The sequence below is a fragment of the Orcinus orca genome, chromosome 1, assembly GCF_937001465.1.
Source record: "Orcinus orca chromosome 1, mOrcOrc1.1, whole genome shotgun sequence".
NCBI classification, from domain to species: domain Eukaryota; kingdom Metazoa; phylum Chordata; class Mammalia; order Artiodactyla; family Delphinidae; genus Orcinus; species Orcinus orca.
The window spans coordinates 187,382,860-187,406,008 of NC_064559.1; the positions used below are offsets into that span (position 1 = coordinate 187,382,860).

Below are 23,149 nucleotides of genomic sequence, written 5' to 3' on the forward strand. Positions count from 1 at the left end.
CTCAACTTTTACACCTAGCCTTGGGGTGGGTGAACAGGAGTTAGAAACAGCCCATTCTTAAGGACTACGTGCAGTTTGGGTCTTGTCATGGAATGACAAGGAAAGGAATCAAAGGAACCTGGAGGTTCCTGTGTATTCCCTTGGGTGGGCCAGTGCCAAAAGTATGCTATGCATGGCAGACAGCCCCCAGTGGCAGTGATGACAGTGTCCCCTCATCTTAATTTGGGCCCCCATTGGCCTATGCCCAACTCTCTGGTCTCCTTGCTTTTTGTCTTCCTCATGGACTCGACTGATTTCCTATCTAAACAACTTAGGCGGTTGCCCGTGTCTCCTGGATCTAGCACGAATTCCTTAACCTGGCACACAGGCTTGTGATTTGGCCCCTGCCTCATCTCCCACCAACCTCCTGTGCACCTGCATTGTCAACCACTTCCTCACTAAATGTCAAACTTCCACTTGCCCTTTGGGTCCTAAGGACCTTCCAGGATCCAGTTCTATCCCCTTGCTGAAGGGAACAGGACCTCTCCCATGCTCCCATATCACAACCAACCTTTCTGTATCTAAAACCACCTTTCCCCGTCACTAGCCTGTAAACCCTCAGGGAACAAGGACAATTCTTTTTTTGACAGGGACAACTTTTGATTGAGAAAAATCATATATATATGATGAGCATCACACCAACTTTGCCAAGGGCTCCACTCAGGCAGCTGAAGTGTATTTGCTAGTGTCCTGAGCCTGCGGTGACTGTTGGAAGGCAGAGCCAGAGACTTCGTAGCAGATGTGGACACATCAGTGTGGCTGGATGGACCCAAAAGCAGCAAATGACCACAAAGGTCAGGAGAGAAAAAAGTTAAGGCAACAGACTCTTTATTTAATGTGGTTTTAAAATACATCAAAATCAAGTCCCTGGCTGTTGTGAATACCAAACAGAGACAAAAAAAGGCCGTCAGCACAGCTTCAAACAAATCTGGACAGCCAGGTTGGGCCATAAGGGAAGCAGTTACAGGGACAGAAGGCAGCACCCTTCCCCCAGGCGGGTGCCTGGATGTCCCTAGGATGACCTCCTCTGTGCTGTGCAAGGTGGGAGGGCTGGAGCAGCAGCTGGAGAACCAACTCAGCAGGCCTCGGCCCTCCCCCATAGACACCAGGGCAGCTCCACTGGCCTTTTGGTCAGCCCTCCGAAGGGCCACCAGGGTGGGGGTGGAGGAGGGGAAATAACCATTTTTACAGACATAACATTCTCTTATAGAAAGTGCCTGAGCGCAGCCCATGGTCCAAAAACCTCACGGAAAACAAAATTTTTTAAAAGTGCTGCTGACACCTCTCAGAATCTGGTGTACATGAAGCTCTCAGCTGGACAAGACCCTGAGCACAAATTACTGTCAGCAGAGCCTCACCTGCTGTGGTCCCCTGGAGGAAAAACTAGCAATCTAAGAAACCAACACAGCTCTTGGTCCTAAAACTGAGGTCATGGGCATGAGACCTGCCCCAGGGAGGAAGGAACTGGTCTTCACTCATGGATAGGTCACCTCTTCATCTGGCCCAGGACCCTGGCCGGTATGGGCAGCACCCAGAAACCTGGGCTGACTTTGGGAAGCAGAGCAAGCAGAGCAGCTGTAGTGATCGGTTAAGATTTGGTCAACAAACAGGAAGAAGAATGGGGTCCCCAATTATAGCCTAGCCTGGATGCCTAGAGACAGGCGGCTGGAGGTGAGAGCAGAGGTTCTACCCTGCACAGCTGGGGCCACCTTGCTCACTGTAGATCCTCAGCAGCTAGACTTGGTTTCCGAGGGCTATAATTCCCCACACCACACTGGGCTCCAACAGTCCCCTCCCCACCAACACTATGGGCTTTAAGAGGTAGCTGAAGTGGGGCAGGCAATCATGTGGGTCACTGCAGGCCTTCCTGCTTGTTTTGAAGGGGGCAGGCAGAAACTTCTGTCTCTTCTCTGTACTTCCTTAGCTCAGCAAACCCCGTATGGGGTTGGCAGCTCTTATGTTCCTCAGCAGAGCAGTATCTCAGCCAGGGATGGCAAATAGGTCTCAACACTCATACTGGTTGCTGGGGGAATCTTGAGAAATGATATACCAGGGATTTAGCAGGGAATACTCCGAAGCAGATTAGTGGTACCTACCATGGGGGGAAGAGGGGAAATGCTGTGCCATTCATTTGCCATCTCTGGTCTAAGTCCTAACATAATTCAGGAGTACTTAGCACTCTTCATGAACCTAATTATCTGAGGGATTTAAGTTAAGGGCTGAAAAGAGCGGGCTATTTGTGGAAGATGAAGGGACTTATAAGATAATGAATTAACTTCAAGGAAATACAGCAAGAAGCAAAAACTCAACCCTCCGATCCATCTTGGTCTGTGGCTCCCTCAGCTATACTGAAGCTGAGGCCCAGCTGGAGATGGGGTTATAGGACCCCAAACGCAGAGTAGCCCTGCTTCCTGACCCAAGACTCATTCTGCTGTTCCAGAACATTGTTCTGTACAAAGATTGACTAATACACTGGCAAGTTTGCCACCAGCAGGACTTTCAGAGTATAGAGTAGCATGTATGAGGGGTGGGAGTGGTGGAGCTAGAGAGGAAAACACACACAACTATCTGCAGCCATTCTGTGGACTTCTGGGGCTCAGTCAATGGCTGAGTCGCATTCTTACCCATTAGCTGTCAGATAAGAGCTGGGGGCTCCCACACAGGAAGAAATGGGATGTCAAGGGGGACATATCACAGCTCTTACTACTTGGGCAACAAAATCACGGCAAACCTCAAAAGAATGCACATTGGTGGTGTGGGTGCAGGAAGCAGAAACAGACTCATGAGGCCAAAGGGACAGCTGGACCCGGGGCCCGGCAACTGCTGCATGGAGACAGTGGTGGTGGCATCAGCAGTGGCCTCCCAGGATTGTAAGCTTGTGACAAAGCCATCAGAAGCCCTTTCCTTTCTCTCACTATAAACAAACAATCTGACTTCATCAAGCAGGAATCCTGAGCACCATGGCAAAGGTGCCAGGTGGGGTGGTGAGGGGGTGGGGCACTGGAGGCCAGGAACCCAGGCACCACCACCATAGCACCCCTTCTTCCTCAGAAGATCCTCAAAACAAACACTGTCATGTGCAAAACCGAAACAAAACCAAGGCAAACAGAACAAAACCCAAAAACCTTCAGAAAGAATCCTTTTGGTGATCTCGTCAATCATTTGTGCAGGCTACAGAGGCACCTGTGAATGATAAGGCTACTGCGAAGCATCATTGGCCTGGTCCTGGCACTACCGGAGCGCAGGGGAAGCTGAGGGGCTCCCTACCAGCACATCATCCCGCACAGAACATGCTCCAGGTCCCTTGTCCTAGGTAGGGAAGCAGTCTAATCACTGGCTCTGAGTGCCTTGTCAATGCTCTGCCTGGCGACCCCTTTTCCAGATTAAGAGAAGCAAAGGAGCTTCCAGGAGAGCTACGAGAGCCAGAGCTGCCCAAGTCCCACTAACAGGAGAACACAGTCATGGCTTGGGTGTGTCACCTGTCATGAGCCCTGAAGGTAGCAGGGAGGGAGGGGCTGAGCCTCAAATTGGGCAGGGAAACGCTCAAGTCACTTCTCCTGCCAACTTACTGTGACGGCAGCCACAGACGACAACTCCGCTTTAAGACTCTTCAGCTCACAGAAGAGCCACTGACTTCATCTGTACACACCCCCACCTCTGATGCAAGCCCGTTTTACACTTACAGATATAAATGTATGAGGCCTTGCACATATGCCATATGTACGTAAAACTGACCCACAAAATCCAAAACTGCAAAGAGTCAGATGGCAGCCAGGTCACAGCACCCTGGGCCTCAGTGGCGGGAGCCTCACATGGGCCAGGCCTGGCTGGGCTGCTCGCTCCCTTCCCAGCTCCCTAGGCAGTGATGGAGGCGGGTTCCTGGGGCCCAGTTTGGCCTGATGCTTCCATGCTCGGTGCTCCGGGGCAGCAAGGAGCTTCTGTGACCCTTGGGGAGCTAGGTGCTTGGACCCTGGGCCCCTCGCCACCCTGTTCCTTGGAGGTATTGGCAGCCTCTGGCCTTCGCTCAGGGCCGCTGTCAGTGAGGGGAGCCTGGCCCCCAGCACTTAGGTCCTGCACCCTCTTGTTCAGGTCATTGCGCTCTGACTGCAGTGCCCGACACAGCTTCTCCAGCCGCTGTATTTTGACCTGCAGGCCCTCCAGCTCTTTGTCCCGGAGTGTTTTCTAGGGAGAGACATAGGGCCTTCAGTTCCATGTCATCAACGCCCCACCCAACACTGCCACTTGGTAGAAAACATTCACACTTTAACAACGCTGGGCACCGATCAGAGTAAAAAAGCTGGCCGCTTTCAAGTAAACAGCCCTGGTTTATGCTGAGACTTGGCTGTCGGTTGGGGGCAGTGTGGTGTAGAGAAGGGGCATGGCTTGGAGACAATGGATTCCTCTGTTTATCCACCAGATGGCCTTAGCAAAGTACTTGGCTTTTGAGCCTACTGCCTTATCTGTTATACTGGACTACTAATGTCACCCTCACAGATCTCAAGAGAGCTCAATGAACCGGCACATCTAAACACTCAGCAGGGTCTGGCACACAGCAGCCTCTCCGTCAATTAGTTATTTTCTCCTCCTACATCTCAAGCCACAAAATCAAATTATCTGGGCAGTTCTGCAGCTGCATGCAAGCTATGCGCATCACTGGCACCCCTTGTTTTTTCTGCTCCTTTCCTCCTTTCTTCCATCTGCTCTCTTTGCTTCCCCTACAGACCTATCACTAAGCTCACCACCTCCCTCGGCGAGACAGCCGACAGTGCCTCTGGACTTGGATGGACATGTATGTGAATCCCAGCTCCACCTCATGGCAGCTGCATCACTTCTCGGTACAATGTACAGGAAAGGGCCCAGTACTCAAGAGCCGCACACCCCCAGCCCAGATGCAGGTCACACTCAGCCCACCTCCTCGGCCATCTCAAGCAAGGCCTTGTTGCTGCTCTCCCACCGGGACCGGTACATGGTGGTTTCTTTTTCCAGCTTCTTGATCTTCTTAGTCATCTGGGTTATGTGACACATAAAAGGAAATGGTCAGGGGTCCAGGCTGTCTGTGCATCTGTGTCTCCAAAGTGGGGAACGATCCCAAGGGGGCAAGGTATTACTGGGCGCAGTCAGTGCCCTCTGTGCCACCCCAGGGTGTCTCCAGTTAAATACAGCCCACCCAGACCCTACTTATGGTCTCAATCACACTATTACTGTAAACAGCTCCCCGTGAAGCACTCCAGGGAGGGGGCTTCCTGAAGGCAGGCCCAGTGTTCAACTCTGAATGAAGCTGCTTATGCCCCTGCAGCCACACCCAGTCTGGACCACTGTTACCTTTTCCATCTCTTGTTTGAACGTGGTGAACACCTCACTGCTTTTGGAAAGAGTGTTCTGGAACTCTTCAAACTTCTCCGTGTATAGGGCAAGCTGGGTGAGAAAGAAGCCCACAGGTAAGACTGGGTTTCTCTGGAGGGCACTTCTGGTCAACACACTCAGACTCACCCTGGGCCCTCTGACCCAACAACTCTCTTGAGATACCAGTTTTCTTTAAAACAAAACAAAAACCGTATATTTGGAAGGATATAATCTAAAATGTTAAGCCTAAAAAGTAGGATTTGGGGGTGACTTGTATTTTCTTTTATGTTTGTTTTCAAACTTTTCTTCCAGAATGAAGTCTAACTAATGTAACTGAAATCACCCATTCCGTCCCCACCTCCTCAACAGCAGCACAACAATTCTGACTAGGAGCCGAGTACTTCGAGCTCACCTAGCCACCTGGTCACCACCACACAGGTGCTGGGAGGGTCCGGGGAGAACAAAGTCTTAGGAAGGTCACACAGGAGTCAAGGTGGTCCTAGAATGAGGGTTCCATTTCCCTCCCCACAGGATGGGGCTCAGCGTGGGGACCACGAAGGCACAGGGGGAGGCTATACAGTCTCACCTGCTGTTTCAGGTGGGTCTCCTGCTGCTTCATCAGCTCGCACATCCTCTGCGACTCCACAGCCTCTTTGAGGAGCTATTTCCGAGACAGGACCCCAGATTCCATCAGAAGCCCCCAGAGGCTACGTCTGGATTTTCTTCGCCACACGCACCATAACCCATCAAGGCTTCCTGCTCTCAGACTGGTGTCTGAGGAAGCAGTGCCCTGGTCTGACCAGACAGCAACCTCTCCCGTACAAACTTGACTATAAGCTGAGCCAGAACCCAACCTGCCTCCTCCCAGACCCCCACCCCTGGGGCCTGAGCCTCACAAAATCCTTCTCCCGCTGGTGCCTCTCCTCTGCCTCCTTCAGCATCTCCTGGGCCTGCTGGAGCTTGGCGTCCACCAGCTGCTGCTGTAGGTCCTTGTGTTTGAAGACTTTGTCAATGTGCTGCAGGAAAGCATCATGAGAGGGGTCCATCTGTCAGGAGCTCCCTTTCTCAGGGAGACCCAGGGGCTGCAGGGATGCCCCATGTGCAGAGACCAGGGCACTGCCAGCCTACCACCTCAGTCTGACATGTTGGACTCCCACGTGTCCCATAGGATGTGGGACCCAAGTCCCTGGAAGGTCTACTGCCCAACCTCACCTTGTGTCTTTCCCACTGAGTCACTCTAGAGTGAGCACAGGGGTTTAAGGATGAGATCAGCTCCCAGGAAGCCAAGTAATAAAAATACTCCAATCTCTAGCCTTAAGAAAGATTACGTACTCCATTGGACTGAGAACCCTTACTTCTGGAGCCCAACTCCCTTGTAAATGAGAAGAAAGGGCAAACACGACTTCTCTACCAACATAACAGCTTAGCTCAGTTGGCAGAGATCTGCTGTATCTGTAGGTGAAGATCAGATGTGTGGATCCCAAGGAATGGCTGTCCTGACTGCTGGAGGAGCCCCGGGAACTGGGACCAGGTGAGAAAACAGTGATGGAGAGGTGGTGATGAACGTGAGTGCTACTTCAAAGGTCAAAGCAACTGAAAACAGGGAGGTGGAGAATGCGATATATTTTTTGGATGGGGGAAGAAAACGTGGCTTCGAGACACGTCTAGTTTGAGACATGATGAATTTCAGTCACCTGTGATCTACGGTTGGGAGGCTTGTGGGGCAGGATGGGAGTGCCTGAATCTGACTGGGGACGGGGTGCACCTCCACTCCCACAGGGAGAACCAGGGGGAAAGGAGAGGGAAGACGAAGAGGGGCCTCAGCTGCTTGAAGTAGGTGCCTCACTCTGGTGGCTCAGGAAGCCTCCATGTCTCTCACTGCTGAGGGACAAGAACCAAACCAACTCCTCTCAAACCAGCCTTCATCCCAGAGGATGAAGCACAGGAAAAGAGGTGGGTCAGGGAAGGCCCCTCCAGGCCCTGCACACGTGATCACTACACTGGACTGTGAGCCCAAGAGGGCAGGGTCTTGCCCATCCCACCCACCACCACACCCACCACCACACCCACCACCACACCCCACGGTCTAAGAAGGGGCCTGGTCCAGCCCTGTAAGGTAGCTGCCAATCTCCCTGTTCACAACATTTAAGAAACAGAAGCCCAGAACGCCAAGTGACTGGCGTGTGGGGACCCAAAGAGAGGGATCTGAGCGCCTGGGGCAGCAACCAACACCAGCCAAGGGAGTGATATCCTGCCCTTTCAAGTGGCAGGGGCAGCAGAGCAGCAAGTAATCAGAGGACACAGCCCCTAGAGTCGATCACTGAACACAGTTCCAGCTCCTCAAATTCTAAAATACTCTGAAAACTGAAATTGCCCTAACCAAGCAGATAAACTTGTAAGGCTAATAAGCATTGTAAGGTTAATTATAAACCTAGGCGAGAATACTCAGAAGTTTTATTGCATAAGCATTAACATGTCTGATTTGGGGGTGCTGCCACACGGCCCTGCTGGGGGTGCTACATAATACCCAGTCCATGAACATAACTCTAGTCTAAAACGTGGACAGTTCTAATTCCAAAAGACACCTGGCCCTACTGTTTAGGACGAGGTGCTGTGGACCCGCGATTGTGTGGCCACAGGCGAGTCTTTTCTCAACACCTCAGCTCTCATCTACATGAGGATGTACAACATCACTCCCCTCCCGACGAAAGGAGGGAGAATGGGGGAAGGGATGAAGCCTAGAAAGCGCTGCCTGGCACCGGCATCCACCCAGAACCCACAGTCCCCTGGCGACCCCTCACCTCCTCCCGTAGCTCGTACTGCTCAATCAGCTTCTTGAGCCTCTCAGCCAGCTCCACGTTCTCCTGGCGCAGCTTGGAATTGCGCTCATTGTGCTGTTCCATCTGCAGCTGGATGTCATTCAGTGTCACCTGGAAGTGCGAGGTCACCTCCTTGCGTTTCTCCTCCTCCTCCCGGGCCCGCTGCACGCCTTCTTCCTGGGCAGAGAAGTCAGCCCCAGCTCCATCATCCACTGTCCCCTGGCCAGACTCACAGGGCTCCCCCACCAGTTCAGGTATGTTCTCTCCCAGTAGCCCTCCCTGCTTTCCAAGTGAGGAGTAGCCAGGATCCAAGAGGTCATGCAATGGGGGCTCCTAATGGACCCCTCTGTATATCGGGTGACATCGAGCCAGAGACTCCCTAGAAAAATGCAGGCATACACGTAAGTGCCTTTCTAAAGAAATCTGGATTTCCTGAGGCCTACTCTTCCAGGCCTCAGAACAGGATTTGGAAGACCTATTTGTCTCAGTTTAATGTGCTTCTATCTCTGACCCACCCCCTCTCCCCTGACCAAGTAGTTAAAATTCAGTAATTCCCAGGGTTGGCAGGGCTGTGCAGAATTAGGCACTCAGACACTGTTGGTGGGAAGGCAATCTGGCAAAATCTATTAAAATTTGCATATTCTTCGACCCAGACATTCCACTTCTGAGATTTATCCTATGGATAAATTCCATGTAATTAGCCAGGGATATATATAACAAGAATTTTCACTGTAGCTCTATACATGAAACAGTGAAAAATTGGAAACGACACAAAACACATTAACTAGGGTACTGATCAGATGCAGCATATCCATACAATGATGCTGTTAAAAAGAATGAGAGAGGCTTATAAAACTGCTAGGGAAAGATAAGGCATTGTGTAAAGTGAGAAAATGGAATAGGCTATGAAACAATACATGTATAATAATTTCATTAAAAATACTTTACGTAAGCTTTTATATGTAGACAGGAAAGTCAGAAGGCTGCACTTAGACTTACATATAAGTAGGTTTACTTCCCATTAGTTTCTGCTGGGACCGGGACCAGGGTCAAGGAGGGTGGGCAACAATTACCTTTGATTTGTTAGACTTTTGTCACCTTTGTATCTTTTACATCACATTTATATTAAATTTGTAATGTTTTAAAATAAAATACAATTGAGAAAAACAAGTTGCAAAATATATTTACTGATGCTAATTTTTAAAGAAATATAAAGGATATATATACAAAAGCTATCTGGAGATCACAGTAATGACCAGGCCTTAACCAGACTGACCCCACCCTAGGAGAAGCAGAGGTTGGAGAAAGGCCCCAGCACTCCAGACTGATGACCCTCTCCACCCTCCAGCTGCTCACCTGGGACTGCTATGGGATGGAGAAACCTAAAGCCCTGCATCCAGGTTCCTTCAACACCTTAGCCTTTATCTCATCTAATACAAGTGCATGTCAAGTGGTTACAAGTAGCTCTCTAAAGTACGGCATCATTGGGGAAATCTCTTTCTATGCCGAAAGCCTGTGCTGCTTTTAGGGGGAAAGCCACCAAAGACAAGTGAGGTCAGGGAAAGCGGCTGGCCCACCTTGAGGGAACGGTTGTGGCGCTGCAGCTCTCGGCACAGGCTCTCGAGCTTGCTGCGGGCCAGGACAGCCTTGCTGTGCTCGCCACGCAGGTGGTCCTTCTCCTGTACCAGCTGGCTCTGCTTCTTCTGCAGGAGCTTCATCTGCTTCTGGGAGTTCCGGTGCTCCTCCAGCTGGGAATGGGGATGGGGACGGCAGGTAAGAGCCCCGTGGGGACCCAGGGTCTCCTGAGCTGACCCGACTCCAGCCACCACAGCTCAGGCCGGACACTATGAGGGTGCTTCACACACTGCCCCCAATAACCCCAAGGGCCCCAGCTCAAGGATACAGAAATGGACGCTAAGGACAAGCAGAGGGGCACAGCCAGCAGATGCCAGTTTCTCTCTGAGCTTTGACTGCAGATTCAAAGCTCGCAAGACTCTCAGACCATGACATTCCCCCAACTCTCGGGACACCCATGCCCTCAGATGAGCCCACCTGCTACCCACCTCCTTATACTCAGCAACAGACCCTGGTTCACCATTTCTCTCCTCAACATGATTCCTAGAGTCAAGGTGGCCTTTTCATTATCGACAGATAATCCTTCTGGCTCCCTGGCTTCACAGACCCTCACCTCTTCCTCAGACCCTGTCCTCTCTCAGCTCAGGTCCCCTCCCATGAGCCTATTCGGCACTGTACGGGAGAAATACAATGCTACTCAGAGTAATTAAAAATGTGCTGACCTCCCAGGGCAGGGAGGGTACGAGGAGAATGGGGAGAACTGACCAGCTCAGCATACTTCTTGCACAGAGCCGCGAGCTTCTCCTCTGGGGTACTCAGCGTGTTCAACGTCTGCATCAGTAACGTGATCTCCTTTCCTGCAAAGCACAGGGAGCAAAGGCATGTACCCCCTTCTCTGGGGGCCCCCCCTTCAGGTCTGGGCCCACTCTTCTGCCTTAAGGTAGCCCTCCCCTATTCTCCAGCACCCATCACAGACGACATGCTCAATAAATACTAATTAAATGAATGACTGAGTCTCTGTCAAATCCCCGTGGTGAGCACCACGAATGGGAGAAAGAAAACTGCCTACTCTACCTACAGGTGAAAGAAGGGTGTCCCACCTGCGAAGTCAGTGCTGTTTCAATGCAAGAAAGGCCCTTCTGAAAGAGGAAGGATGCAAAAGGAACAGGTCTCCTTAAGAACACTGCACTCCAGTCAACAGAGGCAGACAAGAGTGCACTTTAAAATGACTATCCTCCCCAATTAATAAATATAGCTTTCAATATTTGATCCTAAGATTAAAATAACTAAAAAAAAAACCCTTTAAATTAGGGCAACAGGTAGGGGGGGTGGGGGAGTAGCGACTAAGACATGGGTGTAATACCACCTTTGATTCTCTGACACACACTAACCCTCCATCCCCACCCAAGTGACTCCCCCATGCCTGTGACTGAGTCAAAGAGAGGGCCACCGTACATAGCACTGTGCCAGGCTCCTGAAGTGTCAACCCCGGGAGGCTCTGAGAGATCAATGCAGAGAATGCAAATCATGGGCACACAGGCCAAAACAAATCCAACCCACAGATGGGTTCTGTTTGGCTCCTATCGTATTAGTTGCCAACTATTAAAATCTAGAGATTTCACATAGTAACTCTAGATTTCTGGCTTAAAAAAAAAAAAAAAAGCCAGCTACAATTTTTACATGCTATCAACTCACTGGGACCAGGTGGCAGTCAAGCTTTTGGATAAAGGGGGCATTCTCTTGGTCTCATGGGGCCCTCTGGCTAGCTTGGTTTATTTGAATTTTCAACCCTGGTCTAGTCTAATTCTCTTATTGTGCAGAGGAGTGAAAACTAAGGACCAGAGAGGAGAAACGTCTTGCCCAAGGTCACACAGCAAATTAGAAATGGTGCTGGCGGGCACAGACTGCCGACTCAGGACTCCTGCTTTCCATCTCTCAAAGAGAGCAGGCTGGACTTCGGTTCCTGCTTGCTCCCAAGGCCAGAAGCCCTTGTGCAGTGAACAACCTGTACACCTCTATCTATGGCACCACTGTCCCGGCTTTGATTAAACGACGTAGTTTGACAGTTCTGGAAGTAGGGTTTCCTCTGAATCCTGGCAGAGCAGGCTAGCCCAGGATGTCAGGTCCAAACTCCCTCCCCTCACCAGCCTCACAAGCAGCTGCCCTCTGCTCACCCAGACCCTTGGCTTTCTTCTTCTCCTGTGGCCTTCGGTGGTCTCGGTCTACGACCTCGTCACTTGCCCGGCTCTCGTCTGTGCCCGGCTCCCCCTTGGAAGTCTCTTTCTCACCATTGACTACTGGGGTCTCTGGCTCGGGCTCCCCATTCCTCGAGGCATAGGTCCTGGACTTCTCTGCATCTTCAGGTTCAGCTGGCTCACCCTGTGCCCCATCCTCGCCTGGGCCCCCCTGACTGTTGTCAACACAGTATGTACTGAGGATGTCTTCCAGCTGGCGGCTCAGCTCCTCAGAGACATCCTGGAGGGCCCCAGACTGAGCAGTTTTGGCTTGTGCTCCTTCAGCAGGAGAGGATGAGGGGCAGAGAGAGAAATAAGATGGTTATGCCACTGGTTGGGAGTTTTCAGGCCCAAACGTACTGGTTTGGGTTGCCTAACTTCTCTAAGGCTCAGTTTATTTCCCTGTAAAACGATGTAACTATTTCTCACTACTGCCCAACCACGCTTGTTGTGGGTATAAAAGAAATCAAGTAAGTAGACCATCCAACACACAGGGGTGGCATCATGTAGCAGGAACTCTACGTCCAGTCCATCCCCTTCTCCTCCCCGCCAATGTCACCTCTTGCCATTAAAAAAGTTTCAGGGGGCTTCCTTGGTGGTGCAGTGGTTGAGAGTCTGCAGGGGACAAGTGTTCGTGCCCCGGTCCGGGAAGATCCCACATGCCGCGGAGCGGCTGGGCCCGTGAGCCATGGCCGCTGAGCCTGCGCGTCCGGAGCCTGTGCTCCGCAACGGGAGAGGCCACAACAGTGAGAGGTCCGCATACCGCAAAAAAAAAAAAGTTTCAGGGAATTCCCTGGCGGTCCAGTGGTTAGGACTCCATGCTTCCACTGCAGGAGGCATGAGTTCCTGGTTGGGGAAGTAGGATACCGCAAGCCGCTGGCGCCGACAAAAAAAAAAAAAAAAGTTCCAGAGGAGACACTGCTTTGGGAAAGCAAGTGTTCTCCTTACTTGCTGCAAGTAATAAATCCTTCCTTCTCTGGTGGAGAAAAAAAAGTCCCAGAAATGCCTCAAATATAAACAGCAGTTACCCACTGGTGAACGACGTGTTTCTAACCTGGATTTGCTGGTTGGGTGTCTCATTTGACTGCCAACCTGACTTGATCCTGTCAGAGCCTTCCCTCAAGAGAGTTCTGTCCCTGTGCTTAGAGTGGGAGCCTCTATCAACTCCCCAGCAGCCAGTGGGGACTGCACAGACTCAGCGCTGTCCTCCTCTCATTCTACATTTCCTCCTTGCTGGGTAAACAGTGGCCTTGGCCTCTAACTCCAGAAGCTGGACCGGCGCACCACAAACTCCTCCCCCTGCCCGCTGGAAAAGCAGAGCTGGCACACACCCTCAGCCTTCCCTGGAGCCTGGATGGTGGAACCTTCAGCTTCTGTCGCAGGAGCCGACTGGCTGGGCCGCCCCTGGGCTCCCTCGGGTCCAGCTTCCGGTTGCCCCGGGGTGTTTTTTGGGTTGGAAGTGTTGCCTGATTGCTTGGCAGCCCCATTCTTTTTGTCTTGGTTCTTCATTGTGGTTTGCAATGTTAGGTTAGGAGCAGATCCTATAGAAACAAACACACTTGCTATTTTCCAGACTTTAAAATTCTTCGCAGCCTGGATCAGAAATCCCAACACCGGGCGCGCAAAGCTTCTTGAAACAAACCGGCAGGCCTTCCCTGGAGGGAGCCAGCGGTTCTCCGTTTCCGGTCCGTCACCGGCGCCTGGTGTGCCCAGGAGCGAGGGAGGAGCGGCCTCCTTTTTCCTGAAGCCACTTCCCGGCACAACACGGTCCCCTCACCACAGGCCGCGCGCGGGATACGTTCAGGGCCCGGGACTGACGTGGCGGGACGCTGGATTCCCGGTCCTTCCCCGCCCCCCACGCCCCACGTGCCGCTCCCCCCTCAAACCCGCGCGCAGCCACCCACGCCTCGCGCGCCCTCCAGCCGCGCGCGCCGGGCGCGCGCATGCGCACAGGCCTCAGCCCTGCCCCCCGGCCCGAGCCCTAGCACGGAATCCACGCGATTCCTCGCACCGGCCAGAAGCGTCTGGGACCACAGACCCTCTGGCTCGCTTCGTACCCCTAGCCGACGCTGTACGCACCTCACCGCCGACGCCCTGACGGCTTCGCCCGCTCTGCCCTCGTACCGGAAACCCTGGATAACTGCTGCCGGCAGAGCCTCCTGCTAGCGCCGCAGCCAATCAATAGCCGGCGCTCGCGCGAGGCTTGCTGGGAAAGATGAAGCGAAGGCGGCCTCCGAGGCGGGTGAGTTGGGAAGGGAGGGGAGGGAAAGGACTACGCTTCCCTCCATGCACCGGGGCTGACCCCCACTCCCAAGATGCAATAGGGTTTTAGTCCTCGGAGCCGCAGACCCAGGAGGTCCGAAAGGAGCCAGTCATTCTGTACAAATACTCACGTCAGCCTCGTTTCTGTCTCGAAGGAGCTATGATTCAGCTCCCAGAGCCTTGCGCCTGGCTACTTTTTCCGGTACGCCTCCACCACCCCGTCCCTCCTGCTGTGAACATCTACGACTATCTAGGAACCCTGAGGACGAGGGAGAGAATACACTGGGCTGGGCATCAGCCCTGTATTCCAGTCCCAACTTCACTAATTTGCTATGTGACGGTATTCTTTTCCCTCCCAGGGCTTCAATTTCCGTATGCAAATAGAAGGTTTTAATAGTTTTTTGAACAATAGCTTTCCCCGTTCCTCGTAAATACTGTACTGTTTGTTATTGCCAATTTACAGCTGTGGACTGTAAGACAAAGGTTAGGTAACTTGTCCAAGGTCACATCGCTATTGAATGATTAGAGCAGATTCAAAGCTAGGAAGTCTGGCATCCATCTTTACTGGACTACCCTGTCTCTTACTCAGAAGAAACCACCACCACCGTAGGCTTTCCTTGAGGATGAATCAAAATAACTTGGGAAAGTAATTTATTTTTCCATCTTCATTACCAGCTTGAGCCCCTCTCTGAAAGGTGCTGAGGGGGCCCTGCAAGGGGGACTTTGGCCTCAGCAGATTCCTGAGGCTTTTCTGACTGGCCCACCCTCTACAAAGTCCCAATTGCACTGGAGCTAAAAGGGAAAAAAAGCCAAGCTTTTCTCCAAGTGTTAAGATCGCAATTCTTTTTCTGTTTGTCTATAGATAATGGAATAAAGCCCAGCAACCCATGTGCCTGGAATTTAATGCCTAAATGGTTTGTTTGGCTTCTGTTTCCAGCCAATCCTGCCCAATCCCTCTGCCTTTTTTGTTACATCTCTACTTTTACTATCTCCAGGATTTCCCAGGTTTTTGCAGGTGCTTTTCTACCTTCCAAAATTCCCTTCTTGGTGAAACAAAATCTTTTGAGGCCCACTGAGCTCAAAGTTCACTTCAGAACCTTTTCAGTACTCTGCAGTCTGTCCTAGCTCCCTGGGTCTAGACAGAGTTCTATTACAGCATTAGTGATGAGGTGTTGAAATTATTTACTTACAACTCCCTGAACGTTCAAGAACTGTTGGCTAAATACTTTAGTCCTAAAGCCTAGCAACAGTCTGGGGGCTGAGAAGGCAGAGAATGTTTTAAATTGTTGTGCAAATTGGGCATCTTTTTAGGGCTCTTAAGATGTTAAATATTTCCTCTAGTTGAAGAGACTTCAGCGCAGTGCTCTTTCCCACCCCTTAGGCAGTGTCTACCAGGTAACACTGAGAGGCAATATTCGTATAACAGTATAAAGGTGGAACTCAAGCTCAGAAAGCGTTGGAATTCAAGTCTCTCAAAACCAAGGCCCTCATTATTTCCAGAAAAGCATGTGGGAAATCTCTTGAGGTAACATATGAATCAGGCCTTCGTGGATTTCCATAGGAAGAGGGTGTTCTAGGCAGAGATAAAGAACATAATATAACAAGGTACACATGGGATGAGAGGTGGAGTGGTGCACCAGGAAGGGTCAACGGTGGTCTCCAGGGGCCAGCTGGGTAATGAGAACAGACAGGCAAGGAATAAGAAAATTTGATAGAAACATGGGTTAAAAAGTTACTTTCTTCTTTGCTGTAAGAGAAAATGGCAACATTAGCGCCTGCCAGAGTAAGGGAGCCCTCTGGGAGTGGTGGTTGGGAATGGTGGTGATGGTGATGGGTAATAGAGCTCTTGCAGATTGTTTTCATGCAGAAACTCAGGCCCAGGAGTGCCAGATATTTTTAAAATATAGACACATCTTTTAATATTGGCAACGAATTAAAACTTAAAACGTACTGTGTCAGCCAACCAAAACCCTCCTTTTTGGGTTGTATCAACTTTTTGGCTGCTAGTCTGTAATCGCCGCTTTAGGAATTGATCTAAACCAAAGTGAGGAGTTTGTGAACTACTTTGGGCTCAAAGGGCTGTGGAGTGGTGATGAAATGTGAAAATCTTACAGAAACTCTAGAAAATGCAAATTAAACCACAGTGAGAGCCAGAGCTTCCATCAGTGGTTGCTGGGGGTTAGGCAGAAAGGAGGGATTCCCAAGGGGCATGTGCAAACTTCTAGAGGTGATGGACATGTTCACTCTCTTGACTGTGGTAATGGTTTCATGGATGCAAATATGTCAACACTTAACCAGTTGTTCATTTTAAATATGTGCCATTTACTGTACGTCAATTATGTTTCAATAAAGCTGATTTCAAAAATTCTTTATAGCAGAAGCAGGCTGTAACAATTCTTAATTCCACTGTTAGGTCAAAAGTTTAAGCACCCTCACTTCAGTGACTTCCAAAAAATCCAGTCTAGGATCACTCCAAAGAACACGATTTAGAACTTTGCAACAGGTTTTTATTTTTGCTTTATATCTATTACAGTGTTTGAAACCTAAAGAAATACATTTTCTCTTCAAATTTGGATGTGTATATAAATATCATTTGTCTGGACTCAGCACACTCAATGCCATGGTTTCTTGGCCTGTATCTGCTCTGAAATCATCAAGCTTTGTCTGTCTACGCAGGGGCCCTGAGAACATGGAAAACAATAGCCAGAGTTTATAGTTCTTAAAAGCAAATAAATTTGGAAAGAAAAACTAGTAAGGGAAAAGGTTTGATTCACCTTCCTAGGGTCTATAGCTGGGAACCCAAGCTGTTTTTGAGGGATATCTGGTCTGTCCTGGGTAACTGGGACCTCATACCCCCTTTGCTTCTTTAGTGGTTCAATCAAAAGCAGTTCCCACAAATCTGGCTAAAAGAGCCAATACCCAAATCCAGGGCCTGAGGATTGTCACCATGGCAGAGTTTTCTCTTCCCAAACCCAGAGGCCGAACATCTGACCTACATAGGGGAGCAGGGCTAGAGTTTAGCGGAGGGGTTCAGGAATGTGCTAATGTGGACATCAGCAGTCAGGCTGGCCCAGAAGTAGTGAGGTGCGCCCAAATGCACTGAAGACCTTTATGACACACTACACAAATCTTTCTCCTGGGATGTTCTGGGCCTCAAATTTAATGGTGCCTCTTCTAATTCACAGCCAGGTTTGATTCTGCATGTAGCCCAGGCCTGATGCAAAATGCCCTCTCAGAGGAAAACAGCTTTAATTAACAGACTTACTTGGTTTATACTGACCTCAAAATTCTTCCCTTACCATGGTCTTCATCTGGGGGTGGGTCTAGGGAACAGCCAATGGGATGACTGAATCCTTTATGAAGGCCTTGGCCAAAGAACAGCTATTGCCTACCACATGGATCCCCGCAGGGCCAAATTCTCAGCTTGTTGGCTTAACAAAAAAAATACAAAAGTTAAGACAGAAAAAACACTGGACAAGATTGGTCTAAAATGTGCAATCCTAAAACGGCTATGGAAAAAACCTACTCTGAGCAATTTCTCAGTCTCACATGCACTTATTTCTAGGATAGTCCTACCCGGAAGATGTTGCTACTGGTTGTGAGGCTTTCCTATGGTTCAGTGCACTGAGCCTTGCACCCTTCCCCAGCCTGCCAGGGAGGCAGACAGGCACACACAATCCTGAGGTCCCCAGCCAGCCTCTTCTCCCTATGGGTCCCTGTAGTGCCTGCAAGGACCTGGAGAATCTGGCTCCTTGCCTTCAATTGAGAATCCAGAAGCCAAGCCCACAAGATGAATCTACTGAGGAATATTCAAGATGATGGATACCAAGCTGAGTGAGTCTTGGGGAGAAGAGACATGGCCTGAACAAATGAGCTGAGGCCTTCAAAGAAGGGCCTGTGGGAGGAGGAGGGAAGTACTGCTAGGCGTTCATCTCCTTCCCTTCTATTTTGCTGGAAACGGGTAATTGTACAGTGTAGGGGGAGGGCAGGCAGACATGAGAAAATTGAAATCTAGTTCATCCTGCTAGAGTTTTCATATTAAACTGGTTTGGCTGAAGAGAAAATGAAGGTCAGTGCCTGAGAGCCTTCTTTCGCTCTTCCTTAAGTGTGGTATAGCAGCTATAATCTGTGCAGTTCAGCTCTAAATAGGGCTCTTGGAAAGAGGCTTCCAGGGAAAAGAAAACAGGAGTAGATCTAAAGGTTCTAGGTAAGGAGGAACACAAAGGGTCCCGGAAAGCTGAAGTCATCAACACGTTACTTGGAAGGGTCTTTTGTACCCACTGCCTCAAGTAACTAGGCTGGCCAGGTGAGGGTGGAACCTATGTGGTTCTAACAGAAGGTTGCAGCCAATACCATGGCTGGTCGGTCAGTGGGGATAGCTCAGAACTGAAGGCAGGCTTCTAAGACCAGAGAGCCTGTTAATACTAGAGAAGATGACATGGGGGTGGGACGCCCAGAAGGGCTGGCAATAAAGAATAGCTGGCACTGTTCAAAACAGTATTTGAACACTTGAGCTAAGAAAAAGGCTCCTTGTCCCCTTAATCCACACCTAAGTATCTCCAACCCACCAGAGATCTTAAAATGGACATAGCTATGTGCCAAAGTATTAAGATTCCAAACACAAGTCTTCTCAGGCTACTCCCTACAGCAGGTTGGGGAGCCCCTCCATCCCTGTAACATCCATTCAGAAATCTGTCAGAAAGCTCTGACTTCACCTAGGCCAGGGTCTGGAGTCCAGATGGGGACTGCCCACGAAGAGTGGCTGTCAAGCCTGGGCTAAAAAATATTTTGCTTCCCAAGATGGCCAAAGGAGAGAAGGAGATACAAAAGATGATGTTACTGCCTCTGTGGGCTGGAAGAACTTCACCTGTTGACTGAAAAGGGGGTCAGAGGAATACAGTGGGAAAGCACAGTCTGAGGAAGACACTAACAAAGGAAAGCTCCTAGAGGCCATGTTTATCTGAAGAGAAATTTGTCCTCGTGCCCTGGGAGGCTTCAGCCTTTGGAGTCCTTGTAGAAAACAGGCTTCGAGTAGTAACCCATGATCAACAGAGTCTTCTCTTTGGTGCATGGCCCAGATCTGAAGCAAAAGTAGATTTGGGAGGAACAGCTGGGGAAGGCAGGATGTGTATGTCTCACAATAAGAATTTGGTCCCAATGTCAGGGACTTAATTATTGCTAGAGATGTACAAAGTAGATCTTACTAAAATAAAATGCTCTGCCCTTTGGACAAGGGGTGGGGGGTGGCTTTCTTTTGAACTGTAGGAAAATGGTTTTGTAATGGAGTCGGCAGGCCAAGTGAAGAGGGTCCTGCGCCTTGCCTACCTGGGAGAGTGGGGTTGGTAGTTATCATGCCCAACCTGCAGAGCAGCATCTGACTCACTTAGGCAGTACAGCACTGGTGTCACTTTTCAGTGATAGCCACCAGCCGCAACCACTTTTCTCAGAAAATGCCTCTGGAGTTGGATCTCAACACTGGAAAGAGAGGGCAAATTCAAGACCAGTGGCCAAAAACAACTGAATGTTTTATCTGTAAGCAGTGGCATGGATTTCACCTGAGCCAGAGGGGGATGTGTAGCAATGGGAGCAAGAATGGCATTGTTCCTGGGGAAGGGAAAATACAGTTTGGAGCAGGGCACCTCTGCCCGACCTCTGTGGGGAAGCAGGGACAGGGCAGATTGTGCCTTCAGCTCCACCACTGGCCTACACTTAGCCAGCAACTTCCTCCACCCCACCCCCAATACCTGGGCTTTACTATCACATGTAGTCCACTGAAGCACACAGGCAAGCCATTGAGGCACTGCAGTAGCTCTACTCAAAGGGGAAAGAAAAGGCATTAGGATTATATTTGTCACAGGAAGGGTAAAATCCAAACCATGTACAAGGATCCCAATCAGGGAAGACATCAATCACTCTCAAAAAAAGTCCTGAGGCTGCTAAATATCTCGGACAGGAGACACGGCAGCCATCTGCGATAACTTATGTGGACAAAGGTGTTTGAGACTGAATCTGAGGAGGCAGACTGCTTTCTGGGTTTCCTGATGTAAGCAGGATGCTCAGTGGTAAGGACTAGAGTGGTAGACTTCACCGGGCCCTGGGGCCATCCTTGCTCCCTCCATTCAGGTACTAGGACAATCAGACCAGGATGCCCTGCTATATAAAGGTTCCAGAGCTAAGGGTTGGTCCCTGGTGGTGGCCCGGAACCCAAGCAGAGAGGAGAAGGATCAAGGTCAGGCTTCCTGAGCAAGAGAGCTTCCACATCTCTTTTTGGTCTTCCTTACAGTAACCTACTTACAGAAATTACAGAGACAGTTCCTCCTCTTGAGACCAATTAAGGTTGACCTACGTAATATATAGAATATAAAAAAATACAGAACTTTTTTGACATTCTCTCCTTTGGAAGTAAAATATACATGATCCAACTACGGAAGAGGAAGAAGAAGAAAGGCCAAAGGCAGGGATCCACTGGCTATCCCAATACATGACACTCTCACTCCAACCTCCTCTGCAATTTATGGGTCACCAGAGCAAGGACTTTCTCCTCAGGAGAAAGGAAGGACCACAGCCCTCTGTCACGTGCTTAGGAGAAAATACAGCTACCTCAGAGGTTCATCTCAACTCTGAGGGGAATTTTCAAGTAAACAAATGAAGTTGGGTCGCACCACTGGAAGGTGGGTAGGAAACATGGGATCAGTAGCGACACATGGGAAGCCCCGTCTGAAGGCCTGTGTTCCTCTCCCCTCACTCCCACTGGTGTACATGCCCCAGGAGAGTGAAGGGGATCTCCCAAACTAAAGAGGTCTGGGCAAGGGGTTAAAGGGAGGGAGGGGCCTTTGTCTCATGGTGACCTCCCCCTCAGCCTCTAGTCCCAGACAATGCTGGCAGCTGGGATTCCTAAAACCAGGAACTCATGGCTCTGGGAAAGAGCAATTGTAATACAAGAAAAATGTGCAAAAGAAAAAAAATTAAATAACGCAATCCAAGCATACAAGATTAATATTCTGTCCGAGCAAGAACACTTTGTTTTGGATTTCTCCCCTCCCCTCCCACCCCCGACCTGTGGAATATTCCATCTGCTCAAGTACCCAAGATAAGAGTTACAGAGATCAGGGCAGAGGACTGGGAAGGATGAAGGAAGATAAAACGGAAGGAAGTCACCACTAAAGAAAAAAAAATAAAAAATAAAAAAGGTGCAAAATTGATTACCTCAGTCCTCCTTTGTCTACCCCTGGGCTCCTGGGTTAAAGACATATGTGCAGCCAAAATCTAGTGTAAGGAAGAAAAACCCAACACGTCCCCTTCTTGTCACAAAACCCAAATGTGAGCCTCAGATGGTTCTGTCTGTCCAGAGGGTGCTCCCTCCAGGGAAGGGGGCGGAGCAGGTCAAGAGCACAGTTTCCAGGGCAGCAGAGGTGTGTGGTGGCTGACGGTGGGGAGGGCTGGTTTCCCGCCCACCAGAGGGCTGCCTTTCCGCTGGTTGGTGGTGCTTCCCATCCCCTCCCCTCCCCGGAGGCAGACATTATAGCTGGAAGCCCTCCATGGGGGCCTCAGGCTGCTGGAAGATAAACTGCTGTTGCGTTTCATCCACTTGGGGAGCCAGGCTGCTATCATCATCTTCTACGCCAAAGTAGTGCTCAATGAGGTCAAAGGCCTTCTGGTAGATCTCCTGGTTCTCATGGCTCTGGAGAAACTCAATTTTATCCAAGCCTATGGTGGCAAGAAGAAAGGAAGGAGAAGAGTAAACTTTGAGTGCTTTTCTCTGGGTCCATGAAACAATCTATTTTTTCCTTCCCTGAGTTATGTTAGCATTTATAAACACAAGTAATATGATCAGATCTCTCTTTGATCTGAAAGAGGAGAGCCGAGATCTTTACCTAAAATGACATAACACCAAAGGAAAAAGACCAAAATGTCAGTTATAAACCGGAGAGTCTAGTCCCGATTCTGCTTTTAACCTGGGCAAACCATTACTGTTCTGAATCTCTTGGAGATGAGTGATGAGTCAATCCAGCACTAACAGACCTTGCTAAGGAAACCATAAACAAAACTAAAAGACAACCTGCAAAATGGGAGAAAATATTTGCAACCGATGCGACTGATGAGGGCTTAATTTCCAAAATATACAAACAGCTTGTATAGGTCAATAACAAAAAAACGAACAACCCACTAAAAAAATGGGCAGAAGGGACTTCTCTGGTGGTCCAGTGGGTAAGACTCCGTGCTCCCAATGCAGGGGGCCCGGTTTTGACCCCTGGTCAGGGAACTAGTTCCTGCATGCATGCCACAAGTAAGAGTCTGCATGCTGCAACTAAAGATCCCGCATGCTGCAACTAAGACCCGGCGCAGCCAAAAACAAATAATAATAAATAAATAAATATTTTAAAAAAATGTGTGTTGTAGGTGTACAGAATCTTAAAAAAAAGGGCAGAAAACTAAATAGACATTTCTCTAAAGAAGACATACAGATGGCCAATAGGCACGTGAAAAGGTGCTCAACATCACTATTATTAGAGAAATGCAAATCAAAACTACAATGAGGTATCACCATATACCAGTCAGAATGGCCATCATCAAAAAGTCTACAAGGGAATTCCCTGGTGGTCCAGTGGTTAGGACTCAGTGTTCTCACTACTGGGGCCCTGGGTTCGATCCCTGGTCAGGGAACTAAGATCCTGCAAGCCATGCGGTGCAGCCAAAAAAATAAAAAAGTCTACAAATAATAAATGCTGGAGAGGGTGTGGAGAAAAGGGACTCCTCCAACACTGTTGGTAGGAATGTAAACTGGTGCAGCCACTATGGAGGTTTCTTAAAAAACTAAAAATAGAGCTACCATATGATCCAGCGATCCTACTCCTGGGCATATATCTGGAGAAAACT

The 23,149-nt window shown here is 49.7% G+C and overlaps 2 protein-coding genes across 9 annotated transcripts in view; both read right to left on the minus strand.

Annotated features, from left to right (window-relative positions):
* Nucleotides 1-850: 850 nt before the first annotated feature.
* Nucleotides 851-14,509, minus strand: TXLNA (taxilin alpha). Of its 3 annotated transcripts, XM_033422291.2 has the most exons (11): nucleotides 14,090-14,509; nucleotides 13,342-13,551; nucleotides 11,951-12,289; nucleotides 10,542-10,633; nucleotides 9,779-9,949; nucleotides 8,184-8,378; nucleotides 6,279-6,398; nucleotides 5,969-6,043; nucleotides 5,362-5,454; nucleotides 4,951-5,046; nucleotides 851-4,221 (listed from the first exon to the last, which is right to left on the minus strand). In XM_033422291.2, the coding sequence occupies exons 2-11, from the start codon at nucleotides 13,517-13,519 to the stop codon at nucleotides 3,895-3,897; spliced, it is 1,686 nt and encodes a 561-aa protein (XP_033278182.1). In that variant the 5' UTR covers nucleotides 13,520-13,551; nucleotides 14,090-14,509; the 3' UTR covers nucleotides 851-3,894. The 3 variants fall into 3 exon arrangements, with proteins under 3 accessions (XP_033278182.1, XP_049556220.1, XP_049556239.1); XM_049700263.1 differs by lacking the exon at nucleotides 14,090-14,509 and having other exon boundaries at nucleotides 13,342-13,848; XM_049700282.1 differs by lacking the exons at nucleotides 11,951-12,289; nucleotides 13,342-13,551; nucleotides 14,090-14,509 and adding an exon at nucleotides 10,265-10,319 and having other exon boundaries at nucleotides 10,542-10,632.
* Nucleotides 14,510-16,757: 2,248 nt separating this feature from the next.
* KPNA6 (karyopherin subunit alpha 6) overlaps nucleotides 16,758-23,149 on the minus strand; it is a 54,102-nt gene continuing 47,710 nt past the window's right edge. For 4 of the 6 annotated variants that reach the window (XM_033422289.2, XM_004266532.3, XM_049700290.1 and 1 more), the window contains one exon: nucleotides 16,758-21,979. In XM_033422289.2, coding sequence (XP_033278180.1) covers nucleotides 21,792-21,979 — 188 coding nt within the window. In that variant the 3' untranslated portion in view covers nucleotides 16,758-21,791. The remainder of the gene's footprint in view (nucleotides 21,980-23,149) is intronic. The other 2 variants (XR_007472469.1, XR_007472468.1) reach the window with 2 other exon arrangements.

Excerpts from the sequence above, each read along its gene's own strand:
- TXLNA (XM_033422291.2), bottom strand. The coding sequence starts at position 13,519 with ATGAAGAACCAAGACAAAAAGAATGGGGCTGCCAAGCAATCAGGCAAC. Across the intron at positions 10,634-11,950 it reads GAAGAAAGCCAAGGGTCTGG|GAAAGGAGATCACGTTACTG; the intron begins GTGAGCAGAGGG and ends TGTGCTTTGCAG. Across the intron at positions 6,399-8,183 it reads AGTACGAGCTACGGGAGGAG|CACATTGACAAAGTCTTCAA; the intron begins GTGAGGGGTCGC and ends GCTTTCCTGCAG.